At 43.3% G+C, this 15,892-nt stretch overlaps 1 protein-coding gene across 4 annotated transcripts; it reads right to left on the bottom strand.

Moving 5' to 3' along the window:
* Window positions 1-959: 959 nt before the first annotated feature.
* Window positions 960-15,849, bottom strand: march6 (membrane-associated ring finger (C3HC4) 6). 4 transcript variants are annotated; one of them, XM_010894058.5, is made up of 26 exons: window positions 15,596-15,849; window positions 14,836-14,935; window positions 14,190-14,263; window positions 12,820-12,963; window positions 12,647-12,719; window positions 12,380-12,548; window positions 12,018-12,201; window positions 11,618-11,679; window positions 11,497-11,529; window positions 11,329-11,380; window positions 11,188-11,246; window positions 10,194-10,274; window positions 10,021-10,089; window positions 9,479-9,553; window positions 9,234-9,368; window positions 8,965-9,084; window positions 8,731-8,831; window positions 6,435-6,572; window positions 6,025-6,217; window positions 5,863-5,932; window positions 5,430-5,629; window positions 4,920-5,054; window positions 4,646-4,735; window positions 3,033-3,165; window positions 2,785-2,920; window positions 960-2,509 (listed from the first exon to the last, which is right to left on the bottom strand). In XM_010894058.5, exons 1-26 carry the CDS (start codon window positions 15,612-15,614, stop codon window positions 2,422-2,424), a joined length of 2,733 nt encoding a protein of 910 aa, XP_010892360.3. In that variant the 5' UTR covers window positions 15,615-15,849; the 3' UTR covers window positions 960-2,421. The 4 variants fall into 4 exon arrangements, with proteins under 4 accessions (XP_010892360.3, XP_010892362.3, XP_010892361.3 ...); XM_010894060.5 differs by having other exon boundaries at window positions 5,448-5,629; XM_010894059.5 differs by having other exon boundaries at window positions 12,018-12,198.
* Between the last annotated feature and the right edge of the window lie 43 nt (window positions 15,850-15,892).

The raw sequence follows: 15,892 nt of genomic DNA, 5'->3' as shown, positions 1-15,892 counted from the left end.
TCCTCTAAGTATATGCCTGACTTTGTCCCATTCCTAGAAACTTACTTGAGTTTAATATAGAGAAAGTATTATTAACACCATCAGAATGCACATCTTGCTAGTTCAGTTAAGAATTTAGTACTTTCTGGACAACCAAAGTAAATAGAGTATTCAGGGTTAAGGTCACAGCCTAGAATTCCTCTAACAAGATTTTTATAGAAGTGTGCCTGCCAGATTACTGCCTGGATTAGCAACTTGGCATAGAGAGCTGCAGAGCTCACCAGCATTATAAGGTTCATCCTGTGTACTGTTCTGTTTCACCGTTATCGTTTCCACCCAGACTTGTGATCTTTTGACTCACCTTTTGCTTTTTACACATTGATCACTGCCAGACATGGAATCCAGCCAAACTATACCCCTTTGTGTGCTTTAAAGGAGCCTAGGAGCAGATTATTGCTGTGCTGGCCTGGAGGAACAGTGGAGAAAGGGACCATGAGAAAACCAATTATTCAATAAGTTTTAGCAGAATATTATGCTGTAAGTGTCTGAATTAGAATCTAGCAATTATTAATAATATTAGTTAGGCAGCCCACAATGTATTTAATGAACATTTAAGTCATTCAGAAGACAGTAGTGAGTGCATACGTTTACTGGCATGTACTGGCTGCCCACGGGAACTGAATCCACAATACTGGCATTGCAAACTCCATGCTCTTCCAAATGAGCTACATGGGACTATTTTCAGATTCTAAATTTTGCCACATTTGAACTTGGTACTTGTTAATGGAAATGGCATAAAAAAATTTTTTTACAGCAAAACATTTCTGGTTTATTTCCAACTTAACACACTACAGTAGATTAAAGGTTTAGAAACATCAGTTGCTAAACAGTCTTCTCAGTTACTGGCTCATCATCCGCCACTTTTGCTTAGAAGTCTTTCATAAGTCTAATGTGACTGAGATTGATGAATGACAAACTTGTTAAGGTGAGGGAAAAAAAGCTATTTATTATGATTACCAATATACACTTTATCACTTAGGAATACAACATGACCCATGGAAGCAGATGAAACAGCAACAAGATTTAAACATCTATATGCACATATAAAAATAGAACATTTGCGTCAAATTGAGAATAAAATGAAGAGCATGTAAACAATCGTATCCAGTTTTGTAAGATCATAGGTCACTTATAGAATCTCTCTGAAACAATGAGAAAATGAATCATAAACCTGCCACTGACAACAAAATGTACACATTGAAAAAGAAAATGTTTGCCTTTGTAAACAATCCATAAGCATAGAAATTCTTTATTTACGAACTTAGAATCTCCTTACCACAAAAACAAACAGTCAACCCTGACCTAAAACTCATGAAGAAAATAATATTTAAATGTAGTGTCATCGCCACCACATTGAAATACTGACACGATTTCACTAAAACATTTTATGAATGACATCACTATGTTAAAGATTTTGAAAGTGCAAAGACTGATATCGTGCATAAGTAACATCACATGATACTCTGTACAACAAGTGTAGCAAGAAATCTCGAGTAGAAACTATACAAATTTAATTAGCACACAGTTACAATCTTGTAACTTCCTAATACCAAATGCCTAACTAAAAAGCAGATACTCTGCCATGTAATGTTCTCTGAAATGAGATCAAACATCCAAGCTACATTATCCAAATCTGGCTCGCTGGGAAACAGAATAATAAGCCCAGCCTGAGACAGGACACAATTGAGCAAATATAAAGCTATTTCAGGGAAGCCTGACACTCATTTGCTCCCTTTTGGCCATTCAGTCAGGCACTGAACTGAAATGCATGAATTCTAAACAAAACGTCCCTGGCGATGAGTCCGGTAGCTGAAAGAGTAAATAGGACATTCCAATGGGAACTGTAATCTCCTTTCTTACCCACACCTTAATACTAAACCCCTAAAAAGGAAAATCTAAATAAATAAAAACAGCAAAAACTGATTCTAAAGATCTTCATCCTTGTCTCACGGTCCTCATTCCTGGACCCTCAGTCGTGTGTTCCAATAGTTTGCCATTGTGCTGGGCAGAAGAGTGGTATCCAAGGACTGCATCCTTGACGAACAGCACACATACCACACTAGTCAATCCAGATTCAACAACAGGAACCCACAGTACAGTGACATCTAGATTTAATAAATTAACAAAATATGCCTTTTTGTCACGATGCACAAAGATTACGTATCCTTCTTCGAATCCAACTTGGCGGGTTTTCATACGTTAACGCATTGGTAAAACAATACTTTTCCGGCTGAGCCTATGAGCAGGAAGTTAGGAGGGCACAGCGAGAGGCTATCGCCTGAGCCTTGACTGTAAGGAGCCAGTGGAGACGTGTCGGAACGGTGGAGGCGTAGGAGAGGCCACACACATAAAAGCTGTTCTCAGGTCAGGTGTTAAAGGCTCCTACTCATGGGAAGAACTGCTGCGTGTAGCTGTGCTTCTGCCTGCCACGCTGCGTTCATAGTTCACCAACCTCTGTCCAACCAGGTACCTGAGGGAGAAGAAAAATACACTTTCAGAGAGCAACAGTGTGATCCCAAAGACTAGTGTGGCTATAGAGAGGAAAATGCACATCATTATGTCTACAACTATGTCCTCAGAGGATTGGGGAAGGCGTTTTAGAAGCTGCACTGTCAGCCACCGTGCTCCACTGTCATAATGGAGACATTACGATCACACAGACACATTCAGAAACACTTCTGTCAGGTCAGTGTTGGCAGTAAGTGTAAGTAATACCTGGGTGGGCGGAAACAAAACAGTACTCACTTGTCATTCTTAATGTGTTCGTAAAGGCGCTTGAATTGACGGATTTGAAAGGAGAGGATTCCCAGCAGCATGACAACCATGAGCAGGAAGGGGTAGATTCTCCTCTGCACCAAAATCTGCATCTCCATGGTAACTCCTGCAGAGAAAGCAATCAGAAGACCTTATGTACATTTCCTTACTTCCCTCACTAACAATGTTGAATCTCTCGCACACTTGAATACAAAAAGATGTACCCGGGGAGTACTGACCTACGATGGGGACGATGCCAGCTGAGATGACATAGGGTCCACAGAGAGACACCAGCAGAACACAGAGGACTGGGGCTGCCAGCTTACGGATGATGAAATGGAGATCAATGTTGCGAATTCCGTTAGCGTAGACCTGGTAAAGGAAACAGCATGAGGAAGTCCAAATGAAGCCAATACCTATTCAACATTTAAGAGATACGGTGTATAGTAAAGTATTCAACCCCTTGGACTTTGAAACCAAAATGGATTTCCAATCTGTTTTACTTCTCCCTAGTGGACGTTTTACCACGGATCTGAAATAAAATCAGCTAATTTAATTGAACTGAATCTGTTCCAAATTAATTACAAATATTAAACGGGAAATAATTGATTGCATAAGAATTCATCCCCTTTGTTATGACACTCATGAATGAGCTGTGGTACAACAAACTGTCGTTAGAAGTCATGTGATTAGTTTAATGAAGTCCACCTATTTCACATGTGATTTCAGGTTAAATAGACCAGTCTCTGCTGGAAGATCCCAAAGTTGATTATTACAATTCCTAACAAAAACTACATCATGAAGACAAAGGAACATTCAAAGGAAATCCGTAATAAGTATCTTCAAAAGCACCAATCAGATTAGGATTTAAAACAAATTAAAGCACTGAATATCCCCAGCACCACACATTTTAAGAAATGTTAAATAAAATATGGCACAACTGTACACGGAGGCCCTCAGTCTTCTGCCGCTAACCTGGGAGAAACTGCGCATACCGCAACAATAGCCCAGGAGCTTTCCCAAAAGCAGCCTTCATGGGAGATGGACAAAAATAAAGCCATCGTTGAAATATCACATCAAATCTAGAGTTTGCCACATGTGAGATTGACACCAAGTGGAAGAAGATTCTATGGTCTGATGTGACCAAAATAGAGGTTTTAGGCCTCAACGCTAAGCCTAACACAGCACAACATCCTGAGAACACCTTCCCTACTGTGAAGTGTGGTGGGGGCAGTATCTTGCTGTAGCGATGCTTCTGTGACAGAGCCTGGAAAGTTTGTGGAAAAAGTTGAAAATTACTGCTCACCAAAAGTTCTTATCCAACTTGACAGGACTAGAGCAATTTTGCAAAGATGATTGGACAAAATCATGTATCCAGATGTGCAAAGCTGGTAGAGACCAATCTAAATAGGCCAATCTGTAATCACTGCCAAACTTGCCTCTAACAAATATTTACTAAAGGGGGTGAATACTTAAGCAATCAATAATTTTGTATATGAAATTAATTTAGAACATTTTGTAGATTTCATTTATCACAATAAAATCTGGGAAAGTCCAGCAGGGTGAGTATTATCTCTATCATGACTGGCAGACTATTTATTTCTATTATATATTAGCTTTCTTAACAAAATAAATGGAATTTCCCTATAGGTAACAATGTTAGATGGAAAGTCAGTTGTACTTAGACTTAAGCTTTTCAGTAACGTAATTGAATACTAACAAACACAGAACATCTGATTAATCTGTAAACTATGCCCATCCTCATTACTGGCAACATACTATGTGTCTCTGGAGTAATCAAAACCAAGGTGGTAATAATAATTTTAGTGAAAGGCAGTCTTGGGGGAGCGACCTGCTCAATAACTGTTTTCAGCCACCACTGGGGACCCATCAGAGTAATGGCTGCGATGATTTTGGCGTGGAGCACCCCGAGAGCCCAGTCCTGCAACAAACAATCCCAACATGAGCAGGTGCCTCAAACACCGGTGTTGGCCGCGGTTGCCCCGTGGTCGACTCTCTGACCGAACTCAAAAAACAGTTTACATGCAGTATGAACTCTTACAATGCCAATATCGATGTAGTGTCAGGCTGTAACACAACACGACAAACCCGGCGCTCCTCAGTACCTGCCAGGGATAGAAGAGGGGAGTTTGGTCCAGTGGAACCCTGAGAGGAGCTACTATGACCAGCTCAAACAGCAGGCCCAGCAGCAGAGGGATGGCTCCAGCCAGCAGGACAGCCACAACCACCGTCTTCAAGATCTAGAGTACATACAAAGGCACAGAAAACACAGACCTCTCAACACACTGGAGACAGCAGCATCAGACCAACTTAGAGCCTGTACAAAGGATATGACCTAGTTACAAGCTTTCAGAGACGAGCCGCTACAAACAAAACACGGCGTCATGAAAAAGCCTAAGCGCAATACGTTGTTTTTAGGGGAAAGTGTCCTTTCATATATTTTACATACTGAGTGAGAGTACACAGGTGAATAGCTTTTTTTCCCCTTTTGCCATCTAAAAATGCATTTTGGTCAAGAAATAAAAATCCCACGCTCCTTGAAATGTGGCTGGCAGGAGGAAGACGAGGGGGGGAGGGGTTGGGACGTGAGACGTGCGGGGGCTGCGTGTCATTACCGTGTCACAGAGCATTACCATGAGGGCCCACTCCTGGACCTTGAGTAGAACCACCCCGCGGCCCCGGGGCATCCAGCCCGGCAGCACTGTCACAGCCCGGATTGACAGCCAGCACACGTACAGGCCACACGCCGCCGTGTACAGCTCGTGGATCTTGGCGCTCCCTGTCCAGAAGGACATCAGGTACCGGCCCGTGAATACTAGGGAGGGGGGGGGGGGGGTCACACAGGAGAGAGAGGCGATTAATAGGGCGAGTAAAATGTGACGGACCGCATGGTGTGCGGACCGCATTTCAATGGTTCGGCTGACACGTATCCCGAGTGGCTTGCACTAGTGAGCATTTATGTTTTCCCAACCGGCTGTCCGTGGGTATCGAACCCGCAACCCAGGGCATACAAACATGTGGCTCAGTAAAAATCTGCATTCAACTGACCTGGCAACGTGAGACACAGCAGACTGGCCACCATCAGCGTCACACACATGAACAGGATCAGCAGCACTATCTGGGAGACAAGGACAGCCGTTAGGACACACAACGTTAACCTGTGACACCGCAGCAGGAAGTTAACGGGACAGAGTGAAAAGCCTGGCTGACCCTGAAGCTGAACTTCATGGGCCGGCGGTAGGGCTGGAAGCCCACCGGCCCTCCCTGCTGAAGGACGGCCTGGTGGGCTGCGTGCAGGCCCTGGGGGATGGCGTTGTCGTTCCTGCCCGGCTGGTTGTTGGCCTGCTGGTCCGCATCGTTGTCCTCCCCTTCCTGGTCGCCCAGCAGGTAGGAGTGGAGGTCCCTGTGACACAGACCGCCTGGTTACCGCTGGGGGCTAAAGACAGCTAGTGCTCCCGAGACGACAGGTCCGCGTGACAGCCTTACAGGCGCACAACTCTAGCTTCGTCGACGCAGAACAGCCAAACACGGCACCGGTCCTATCGTAGCAGTTGGATTTTATCGGTAGAGTGGTTTGACAGGACGGGGAGTCGGGACATGGTACGGTGCGGTTCACTCACAGCAGGTAACCGGCGCTGACGGTCCAGGCCCGGACAAGGCCTTTGAGCCACTGGCGCGTGTGACCCTGTTCCAGCAGGGCCGGCAGAACCACCTGCAGCAGGAGCAGCTCCAGAGACAGCTCACTGACCGGGGCGTCGCTAGGGAGACGGACACAGTCAACACAGAGGTGTGGTCACCACTCGTAACGGACCACGCGAGAGGCTCCTGCCGGTTACTGAAGGACACCATCGCGTTCATTATTGAAGGGGCCTTTCTCATTGATGTCACAGTGAGGCATTCATTTATGCAGCCAACGGTAATGCAATGGGCCGGGACAGTTTCATAACATTGCTAGCAGCCGACAACTTTCAGTCATCGATGAGTTTTATAGTTGCCATGGCACCTTAGTAGCAGCGTAAAACCAGAGGTCCTGTGCATTAGAATTTTTTTTACTGATTATACAGTGAGCTGAATAATTAGATTTGATATTTTTGAGCAAACAAAAATATTTAGCATTTCCCTACTTTGCTCCCAAGCAACGGGCGTTGGCTAGATTGCAGCAGCGGCGCATAATTTTTATTTCCAGTCAGTTACTAAAGAATTACTAAACAAAAGCTTTAAAAATGATATTTCTGGACATCTTAAAATGCCCAAAACCTTATATACATGGCACAATGAGTCCTTCCATCAAAAACGAATCTCTGGATCTCAAGGCCAGGTACACTAGATTTTTTTATTCATAGCCTCATATCAAGGAATGATGTGGACCTGGGAGTACAGGTGGGTGACATTAGCGATGAGGTAGAACAAAAAACCAGAAGGCTCCAGACCTTGTAAGGTAAGAGTTGAATAACCATGCCTTACACTTTTCGGTGCTTTATTCCTCATTTGAACAGAAACTGAGCTAACTGTGTTATTTTAGGAACAAGAAAATGGCGGAGGCATCTTGCTTCCTGCCACGGCTCATGGAGAGATAACGGAGCATCTTAGTGACGCCGAAGGAAGAGAGGTAGGGTGTCGCTTTTCCATTGGCCAAAAGAGGCGGGTGCACCTTCTGTTGACCAATAGAAATTCTACATTTTAGGATGCGCTTTTCCATGCACCCAAAACATTTCTGATGAGTAAATGTGAAAAACCATCATTCCTCTATTACTGCAGATGTATTATGGAGATTTTCATACAATATTACAATGCAAAAAGCTCTTCCTAATGAGCCCTAAACATGGTTTGCCGGTCCAAATTATAACAGGACAATGTACCAGCTTTCGCTTCCTGATGATGTGAAGTTTAGGAGTGACCAGAAGCAAGGGAAGAACAGGAGAATACAGCAGTCTTGAGGACTGGAACTTGTAATTAAGACAACAGGCTTTTACTGTGTGTTACAGAACTGCGTGATTTTGACACCCAGTGCTGCCGAGGCATCACCCAAGAGGAGGCCACGCAGAATGGACAAGTCCAGCAGCTTGAAGTTCTGTATGTTTCCCAGATTTGCTCTGAACAGGATATTAGCAGACCTTCATATAACATGCTCTGACCATCCTCTTCTGCTCAAGCCATGGTCCGATCCTCTCTACTAGACTATAATGCAACATTCAAGAGAGTTGCTAGCAGTTTGCTGACCTGTCATGACATGTTGATAGTTTATTGTTTGCTCTTGAAGCACGCAGGGATTCCATAAAAGTGCCATTGTAAACTCCACAGAAAAGTAAATAACACGTTACTGGGATTCTTGTGTCAAGTGGCAAAGAAACTTTCTAAGGGTTATCTATCCAGAGCAGCCTTCCTCTGTACCCGATAGGGAACTTTCCCTTGTTTTCTGCAAGGAGGAAAGCCTTTAGCTAATAGCACCTGGCAACTCCCAAACATAAATCAAGTCAGCCAGATGGTACGGGAGGGAAATATCACACCTCTCCAAGAGTTGATACCAGAGTCTGGTTTAAATAATACAGAACTTCCATGGACAAATGTGGACAGTACTGGTGGGTAATATCCAAACTGAACACATACAGCTCATCATTGCCTTGGCACACTTCCAGTGAAACAGACAAAACTTACTTGGAAGTGTGCAAACCTCTGTTTTAGCGTGGACCATTAAGGTCTCTGAGGGACCATCAGAACATATGTAAAGTACAGAGCATAATGTCGACAAGTCACTTGGGGCTGTGGCTGGGAGGGGGCGGCACCGACTGATAAACATTTTTATTAAATAGATCTATTTTGAACACCGCAAGTGTAGCATCTTATTCACTCCACTATGTCATCCTTGTGCATTTCAAACAGAGAGCCATAGAAATGTCCTTCTGATTAGGCACTTACCTGTAGAGCATGACATTATAGGGGAGGAAGGCTGGGAGGAGGAGTTTGATCATCCTAACGGGAAGCCACAGCATCAGTAAGACTATGGAGCCAAACACTACCTAGAGAGGACAACAAGAACCCAGGGTTATTGTACCGCATGGCCCCCTTTGGGAGTCTGGTCTTCCTACACAACTGCAACTTCATTTGGTAACCATGCCCACTACACAGGAAGGAAGGGGAGTCCCAACTCACCACTGATAAAATGAATCTGCGCAGATGTCTGTATATGGGCAGGTGAATCATTTCTTGAACGGGATTGAAATCGGGATCGTTCAGGTTTCTGAGGAACCATAAAACGCCGGGCCTCAGCACCTGGAGTGAACATGAGACACGGATCGGACGTGTTAGGACACCCGAGGAAATCGACAACGTCCACCACTTGGCGTTCGCTGTGGAAATGAGTAGGCGTTTGACACGTCGAGCGACCGCTCTGCCGGGCATGAGAAAGACTGGCGCATGACCTCTCTCAGTAGGAGGATGAAGGAGGCGAAGTAGAAGACATAAACCATCCCCACCAGCCAGTGGAGGAACATGGTGGTTCCCGGAGCGGACTCAAAACTCAGCTCTCTGTCCTTTAAAGACGCATCGAACATCTCCTGCAAGCACAGAGAGCGGTTCTCTTTGTAACACAGGGTGAGTTTAGTAATGTATCAATTAACATCTTGTTTGGATGAATACCTTGGGCAGAACAACATGATTGGTTTACCAGTGAGCAGATGTCGAGCCACCAGCCACAGATGAGAGGGAATACACCAATCTCCACGACGACCAGAAGGGACACCTGGTTAATCAGATAACATCATATGTATTAGAACTACTGAGCATTTCAATTGCAACATAAGGCTAATTAGTTGAATAAGTGATCCTGGCAGTTGACAACATACGGACGATGAACAGGATGGGCCAGTTTCCCAGACAAAGATTAAGACCAGTCCAGGACTAAACACCTATGGGGCTGGTTTCACAACACAGATTAACCCCAGGCAAAAAATAAATAAAATCCAGCTCAATGGACATTTAGTCCAGGACTATGCTTGACCTGTGTTCGCGACAACAGTCTACAGAGATTTTGCAACAATCTTGATTTTTCTTTTTTGTTCAGGACTAGGCTAAATCTCTGATTGGGAAAGTGCATGGTTGTGTGTGTTTATAGAAACTACTGAGTCTCTAATCACAAAGTAATCGCACACCAGTGAGTGTGAATACCCAATCAAGGGAAAATGAATTGTCCAAATGAAGGTTCAGTACCTTCACAACAATGTAGCAAACTCCTAAAAGACGTCTGGATCTCTGAAATCGAACCAACGCTGCCAAGCCCTGGAAGCCCTTTTATTAAGGAAGACATACATACATGAAATATACAATGTCTACGGTATGACTCCAACTAGACTATAGCTTCTGAAAGGGTCCCCAGAGGATACATGGCACAGTATTAATGTCATGGCCAGGAGAATGTAGCCCACGATGGTGGTGACCAGGCCTTCAAAGTGGGAGGATCTCACCTGCAACACAAAATGACATCAGTTGCTTTTTTCTCAAACAGCTAAGCAACTGAGCTGTGTTCAGGGTATCTGCAGGATTCAACAAGTTAAAATTAAGACTTTAATGCCACTTAAAATTCAATTTAAGACCAATTTCACAACAACACCCCATGCAAGAAATATGTAAGGACTCCAATTCGACTGAAGTACCCACCCCTGTTAGAGCAGTAGGCCTACTGTTAACCATAACGTTACTGGCTGTCGTCTGTAATACGACCAAACAGAACTGAGAAATGCTGGGCGTTTGTTGGAGGCTTTTCGCAGTGTTTTGGTGTTTCTCACACTTCATATGGAATCCCACAGATTTAATTACCATAGCGCCAAGTTTGAAAGACTTGTTGCAAAAAACAGTGGGCTTTGTTTTCTTTCCCTTCAACAGATTTTAACCACCAAGCAAAGTTGCTGTTGTCCAACAACTTCAGTTTGAATTTGCACGTTCCCATGGTACCTACAGGAGGTTAAACAGCTTGGTAGCAGCTAGCCATCTACCACATGAACAACGGTGCTGGGAGAAAAGCAGCCAACCGTCATGTGTCTTGCTGACATCTAACATTCTGACTGAAATCATGGTTCCTCTGCGGCCCATCAGAGATCATATATATTCACAAACCACACATTTTGTGCATCACCTCATAACAATGCTATTATAAGTTAAATACATTTTAAAGACTATAAAGACTATTAAAAAGACAAGAGAATGTAAGACTTTAAGGCCTTTCCTATAGATAAATAAATGTAAGACTTTTTAAGGACCCATGGACACCCTGTGTGCTCTATGTAGCGAGTCAAACTTAATATAGATGTTGAATATAATCTCACATAGTACACATGTGAAAGAAAAGCCTTTCTCCAGTTACATTAGGCTGATACTTACATTGTCTTCAAAGCCAAGTCCCACGACTGTGAAATGACCAATGTGATACGGACAAAAAGCTGAAAAGAAGTTGTGTTAGAATATCTATCTTATATTGTTTACGAAATGCACATTCTCTTAACTAAGTCTAATGACACGTACCGAACACCAGTATGAAGAGTGTGTTAAGTGAGACCACCCAGAAGACATGCTCCTGAAGAAGAGAATACAGATATACAAATAACTGATAAGAACCTCTAAAGGGTGTGCCATTTCCTCAAACAGATTAATTAAAATGCCCTTTTTCCTATTGACTAATTAACTACTTACCAGGAACACCAAGGAACCATCAAGACCGAGCATCTGTAAACAAATAAAAAGAGAAATATTCCATTTCACATAAAACTTCTCTGGGTAATAAAAGAGTCTGTGGACTTGAAGGAAGACTCACCCTCTCCCATGTTAACTCTTCGGCCGCCCTATCCCATTCCAGGGCATTCCAATTCATGTCATCTACAACAAGACCAAAGCAGTACCTCACTCAATGAAACTGTGCCAATTCTAAACATGTCCATTTCGTCTGCTCATCAGCTGAGCCATAAGGTTTAGGCCTTCTACCACCCAACTATGAGATCAGTGTGCCAAGTCATTTTGTTGCCCAAGACTGGATTTGAAACACACACTAACGACTAATTCCCAAGTGACATTTGCAGGTAAGTATTTCAGCTGGTTATGTATCAATACGTTTCCTCAATAAGATAGGTTTGGAAGGACCGTTCTGAGGTTGATTCTACCGAACTGGAGTGGATTCATTTAGCCGCACCCTGAACCGTTCTGACGTTGACTCTCACCTTGCGCTCCATTGTTGGCATCAGCCACATCTTCAGCACCAGCCTCGTCTTCATCCTCCAGCTCCATCTCCTCAGCAGGGTCCACCTGGATGTCGGGGACGTCATCCCCTACTGCAGCGTCATTTGCCTGGGGCTCAGCGGCGACCTGGTCCTCGCCCAACTCCTGCCCAGGAACAGGGTCCTGCTGATGGGGAAAGACATGGGACACCAAGCCAGGTGTTTACATTGACTAAATGTAGCTCCAGTACCTGAGTGTATCAAGTGCCATATAACCCACCAATGGGAGTTTGCACTTATAGGGAGACAGGATCACAATGAAGGAGACAACGATGCCTCTACTCTGCGGGGGGTTTTCTCGTTACCTCCTGATGCTGTGCTGCTGGGGCATGTTGGGGCTGTTGCTGCTGATCGAGCCACTGGGGGGCGCCGCCGTGCACTATCTGCTCCCGCAGCCAAACCAGACTGATGAAGGCACAGAGCGTACACGTCACAACAAAACAGCCCTGCAAGCAGTCGGCCAGCAGGTTCTCCCTGCGGACGAGACAACGGTCGGAACGTGAGTCGGATTGGAATCTGAGTACGACTGAAAAACACTGAGCGGTAATGTCTCAGAGGTTCTGAGAACTTACGTAGAAAGCATATCTAATGGCAGGGTGAGGAGGGAACTCACAGAGCCGGTAAACAGACACTTGTAGATGCGACCTGTGGGTAGAAGACAGTCAGTCAACAACCCAATGACATTTACAAGAAGTATAGCAAAGTCAATATGATCACCAGACTGTACCAGGACATAGGTACTTACATGCTGTGAGAGGAACCACTCCCAACCAAGCAAAGGCCACTAGTGTGTAGTGAAACCAGTATCTAATAGCTGTGCCTACACTGGTCACCAGCCCCGCAAAAATGTCCTGGACAGGCAGCCGGGAAGGCATGTCTGGAGAATAGACTGGAAACAGACAGAGGAAAGACAGGATGAAAACACTTCATTCACACGCCCTCAAATGCCTGCATTCCTTTACTGATCCTAATTGGGTCCAAACAGATCTAACTAAGGTTTGTACTGGATCACACTGGATGACATCCTCTTATTGGCTCCATGATAATCCTTCGGATAGTCTAATTATCAGAGTAGCACAAATGGAAACTGTCAAAAACAGAAGATATTAACCATCTGACAAGAAAAATATGCTAATTCTGCTCCAAAGCTCTCCCTAAGTGAATACAGATTGCCAAGAGACTCCAGTAAAAAAAATTTCACACTAAGTTGCCAAAAGTATGTGGAACACCTGTTCAGAATAGTGGATTTGTCTATTCCAGACACAACCATGGCTGACAGGTGATGAAATTCGAGCACACAGCCATGCAATCTCCACAGACAAACATTGGCAGTAGAATAGACCATACTGAAAAGATCAGTGATTTTCAACACATAACTGTCATAGGATGCCACCTTTACAACAAGTCCCACACCAGCAGGCTCAGGAACAGTTTCTTTCCATTTACTGTAAACCTGCTGAACTCTGTGGCCCATCACTAACATACCCCCCCACCTCTCAGGGACCTTGTTGCACTACTCCCTTTGTACTACTGGACTCTGACACTGCCTTGCAAAAGTCTGATAGGTAGTTTTTAGTTGTTACAGGTACGTGTCTACCTTGGAAAACTCACTAATGCTATCCCTGCATTTCAGTTGCACATGCCACCTTGCACATTCAATTTGGCATGGTTGCCTTAAAGATTTATTTTTTCTACAAGCCTCACTAGTTGTGCATTTGAATAAGACAGACAAGCTACTAGAGCTGTGGTACATTCAGTGTTTTAACCTTCACTGAAAAAGAGTTGGCATGTCTTCTGTGATTGTTATAGTGGAAATAACAGCATGTTTTTGGACAGGCATGCCTTTGTATATCTCTAAGACAAGATGATTCTTTACTTAATTTAGAAGCTTTACATTTATTGAGTTTGGCCACTGCATTATACGTCTCGTGCAATCAACTACACAGCCAAATAAATCTAAATGTAACAATGACCAAATCAACTGTCTGGATCATGCTTCAACACTAAAAGTAAGTGAAAAATAAGGTCTAACGTGCTGAAAACTGAAATACCCCATTATATGTTAAATAGTTTAGGTCTGCAGACACATAGAATAAATACATTTTAATTACTTACTTGGCGTGAAAGCAAATCTGTGCTTGCATAATTCGCAGTATTCTTTCCTGCTGTGTTTGAGCCATTGTACCAAGCTGTGAAACACACAGATGGATAATATTAGCGCAGTGTCAAATGTTCAATAAAACAAAAGATACAATGACAATGTGTAAAGTCAAACCTTCCAATTAGAACTAGTCTGGCAAGTGATATATTATCAAAACCTATTTTTAGGCCGGTCACATTAAACATTTTCATGGAAACTTGTCACACTCCGGCTTTCATCACACCTTTTCAGTAATAATACACAACTATGCTCTAATCATGTCATTATTATTGTAATTTATTTTCACTTTCATATGAAACAAAGCTTTGGCAAACTGTGGACGGCTAGTTTGGCATATTATAGGCTGTTTGGCAAAATGTACCGCCAACCAAAGTTAAGAAATTGTGTTGTAGTCCAAATTGTTCAATTGTCTTATCTGTTACACAAAAAAATAAGTTGTCATCATGCTAGCAAGCCATACCAGCAGCCAATATGGACCTTTTTGCACAGCAAAATACTGACTACAGCAAGAGAACTGACTGACATTCAAATTCCATGGCAAATCTGCCTCTAAAGGCAGGCCACAGTATTTGGGAATGCTAACTAATCAACACCACATACCATTCTTGGTGGATGAATTTTATACTTCCTGTGCACACACAGGGGTGATATAATGGCTTTTCCGGGGTTCCTTCAGACCGGCAGACCCGGCATATGTCCGCTGCAGAAGACAAGGACGTGAATCAGACAATCACACAGACCAGGTAGTTTCAAACTACCGTAATGTTATTGGACAAATTCAGCTACTCCCCTATGGTTCATCTAAACACTCCAGCGTTCTACTATTTCAGAAAAACATATACAAATATACTGATTTATGCAGATACAGTTGTTATTAGAAACCATAATGTGCAAGTTGCATATAATTAAACAACCTATCAAACCTTTCAATAGTCTCAGACTCTCACCAGAGAATGGTTTGGGGTATTTGATTAACACTAAATTCAGCATGTCATGCTTTAACTGTTACTAATCAATTTAGTGACATCCGGATGGGTTGGCAAAAAAAAGCGCTACGTTAACTAACCACGAGGTTTAATGGATAGCTCATAGATACTTAAAATATCACACTGCTGAATGATTTTTAGTACTGGTTTAGTGGATTTAGCTAGCTAGGTAGCTTACGTCGTTAGCTGGCTAAACAAGCGAGATCTTTACCCAAGTTGCAACTTTGACAGACACACGTTACAGGACTACTGTAGTCGATATGCTATTAAACTGACGCTCAATCAAATGTGCAATAATAACAGGGTTAATTCATTGTGTAATTGTTTGTAACAAGATGGGTTGACAAGGTTGCAATGTAATCTACTGACTGTACCTTCCTCGGCGGTGTCCATCTTGAAAGCTGACGCAAACTGTCCTCTTTCACAGTAAACACATAACAGAAAAAAACACTCCTGGCTAGTGACAAAACCTAACTAGCAAACTACAAGAAACATCTCGAAAATGTGTTCTATTCAGACAGCATGGTTTACAATAACATGCCTCTTCTAATTCCCGTAGGGGTATAAGTATGTAGCTACTCATTTCATTTTGCACACTTCATGGCCCTACTGCTGCATGACGCTGGCTAACTACAGCGGTACACAACAACTTATACTTACTATGTTGAGTT

This window comes from Esox lucius, chromosome 3, assembly GCF_011004845.1.
Source record: "Esox lucius isolate fEsoLuc1 chromosome 3, fEsoLuc1.pri, whole genome shotgun sequence".
Classification (NCBI taxonomy): domain Eukaryota; kingdom Metazoa; phylum Chordata; class Actinopteri; order Esociformes; family Esocidae; genus Esox; species Esox lucius.
This window is presented reverse-complemented; position numbering and strand designations above follow the sequence as displayed.

Excerpts from the sequence above, each read along its gene's own strand:
- march6 (XM_010894058.5), bottom strand. Across the intron at positions 9,369-9,478 it reads GGCTCGACATCTGCTCACTG|GAGATGTTCGATGCGTCTTT; the intron begins GTAAACCAATCA and ends CTGTGCTTGCAG. Across the intron at positions 5,630-5,862 it reads GCTGTGTCTCACGTTGCCAG|TATTCACGGGCCGGTACCTG; the intron begins GTCAGTTGAATG and ends CCCCCTCCCTAG.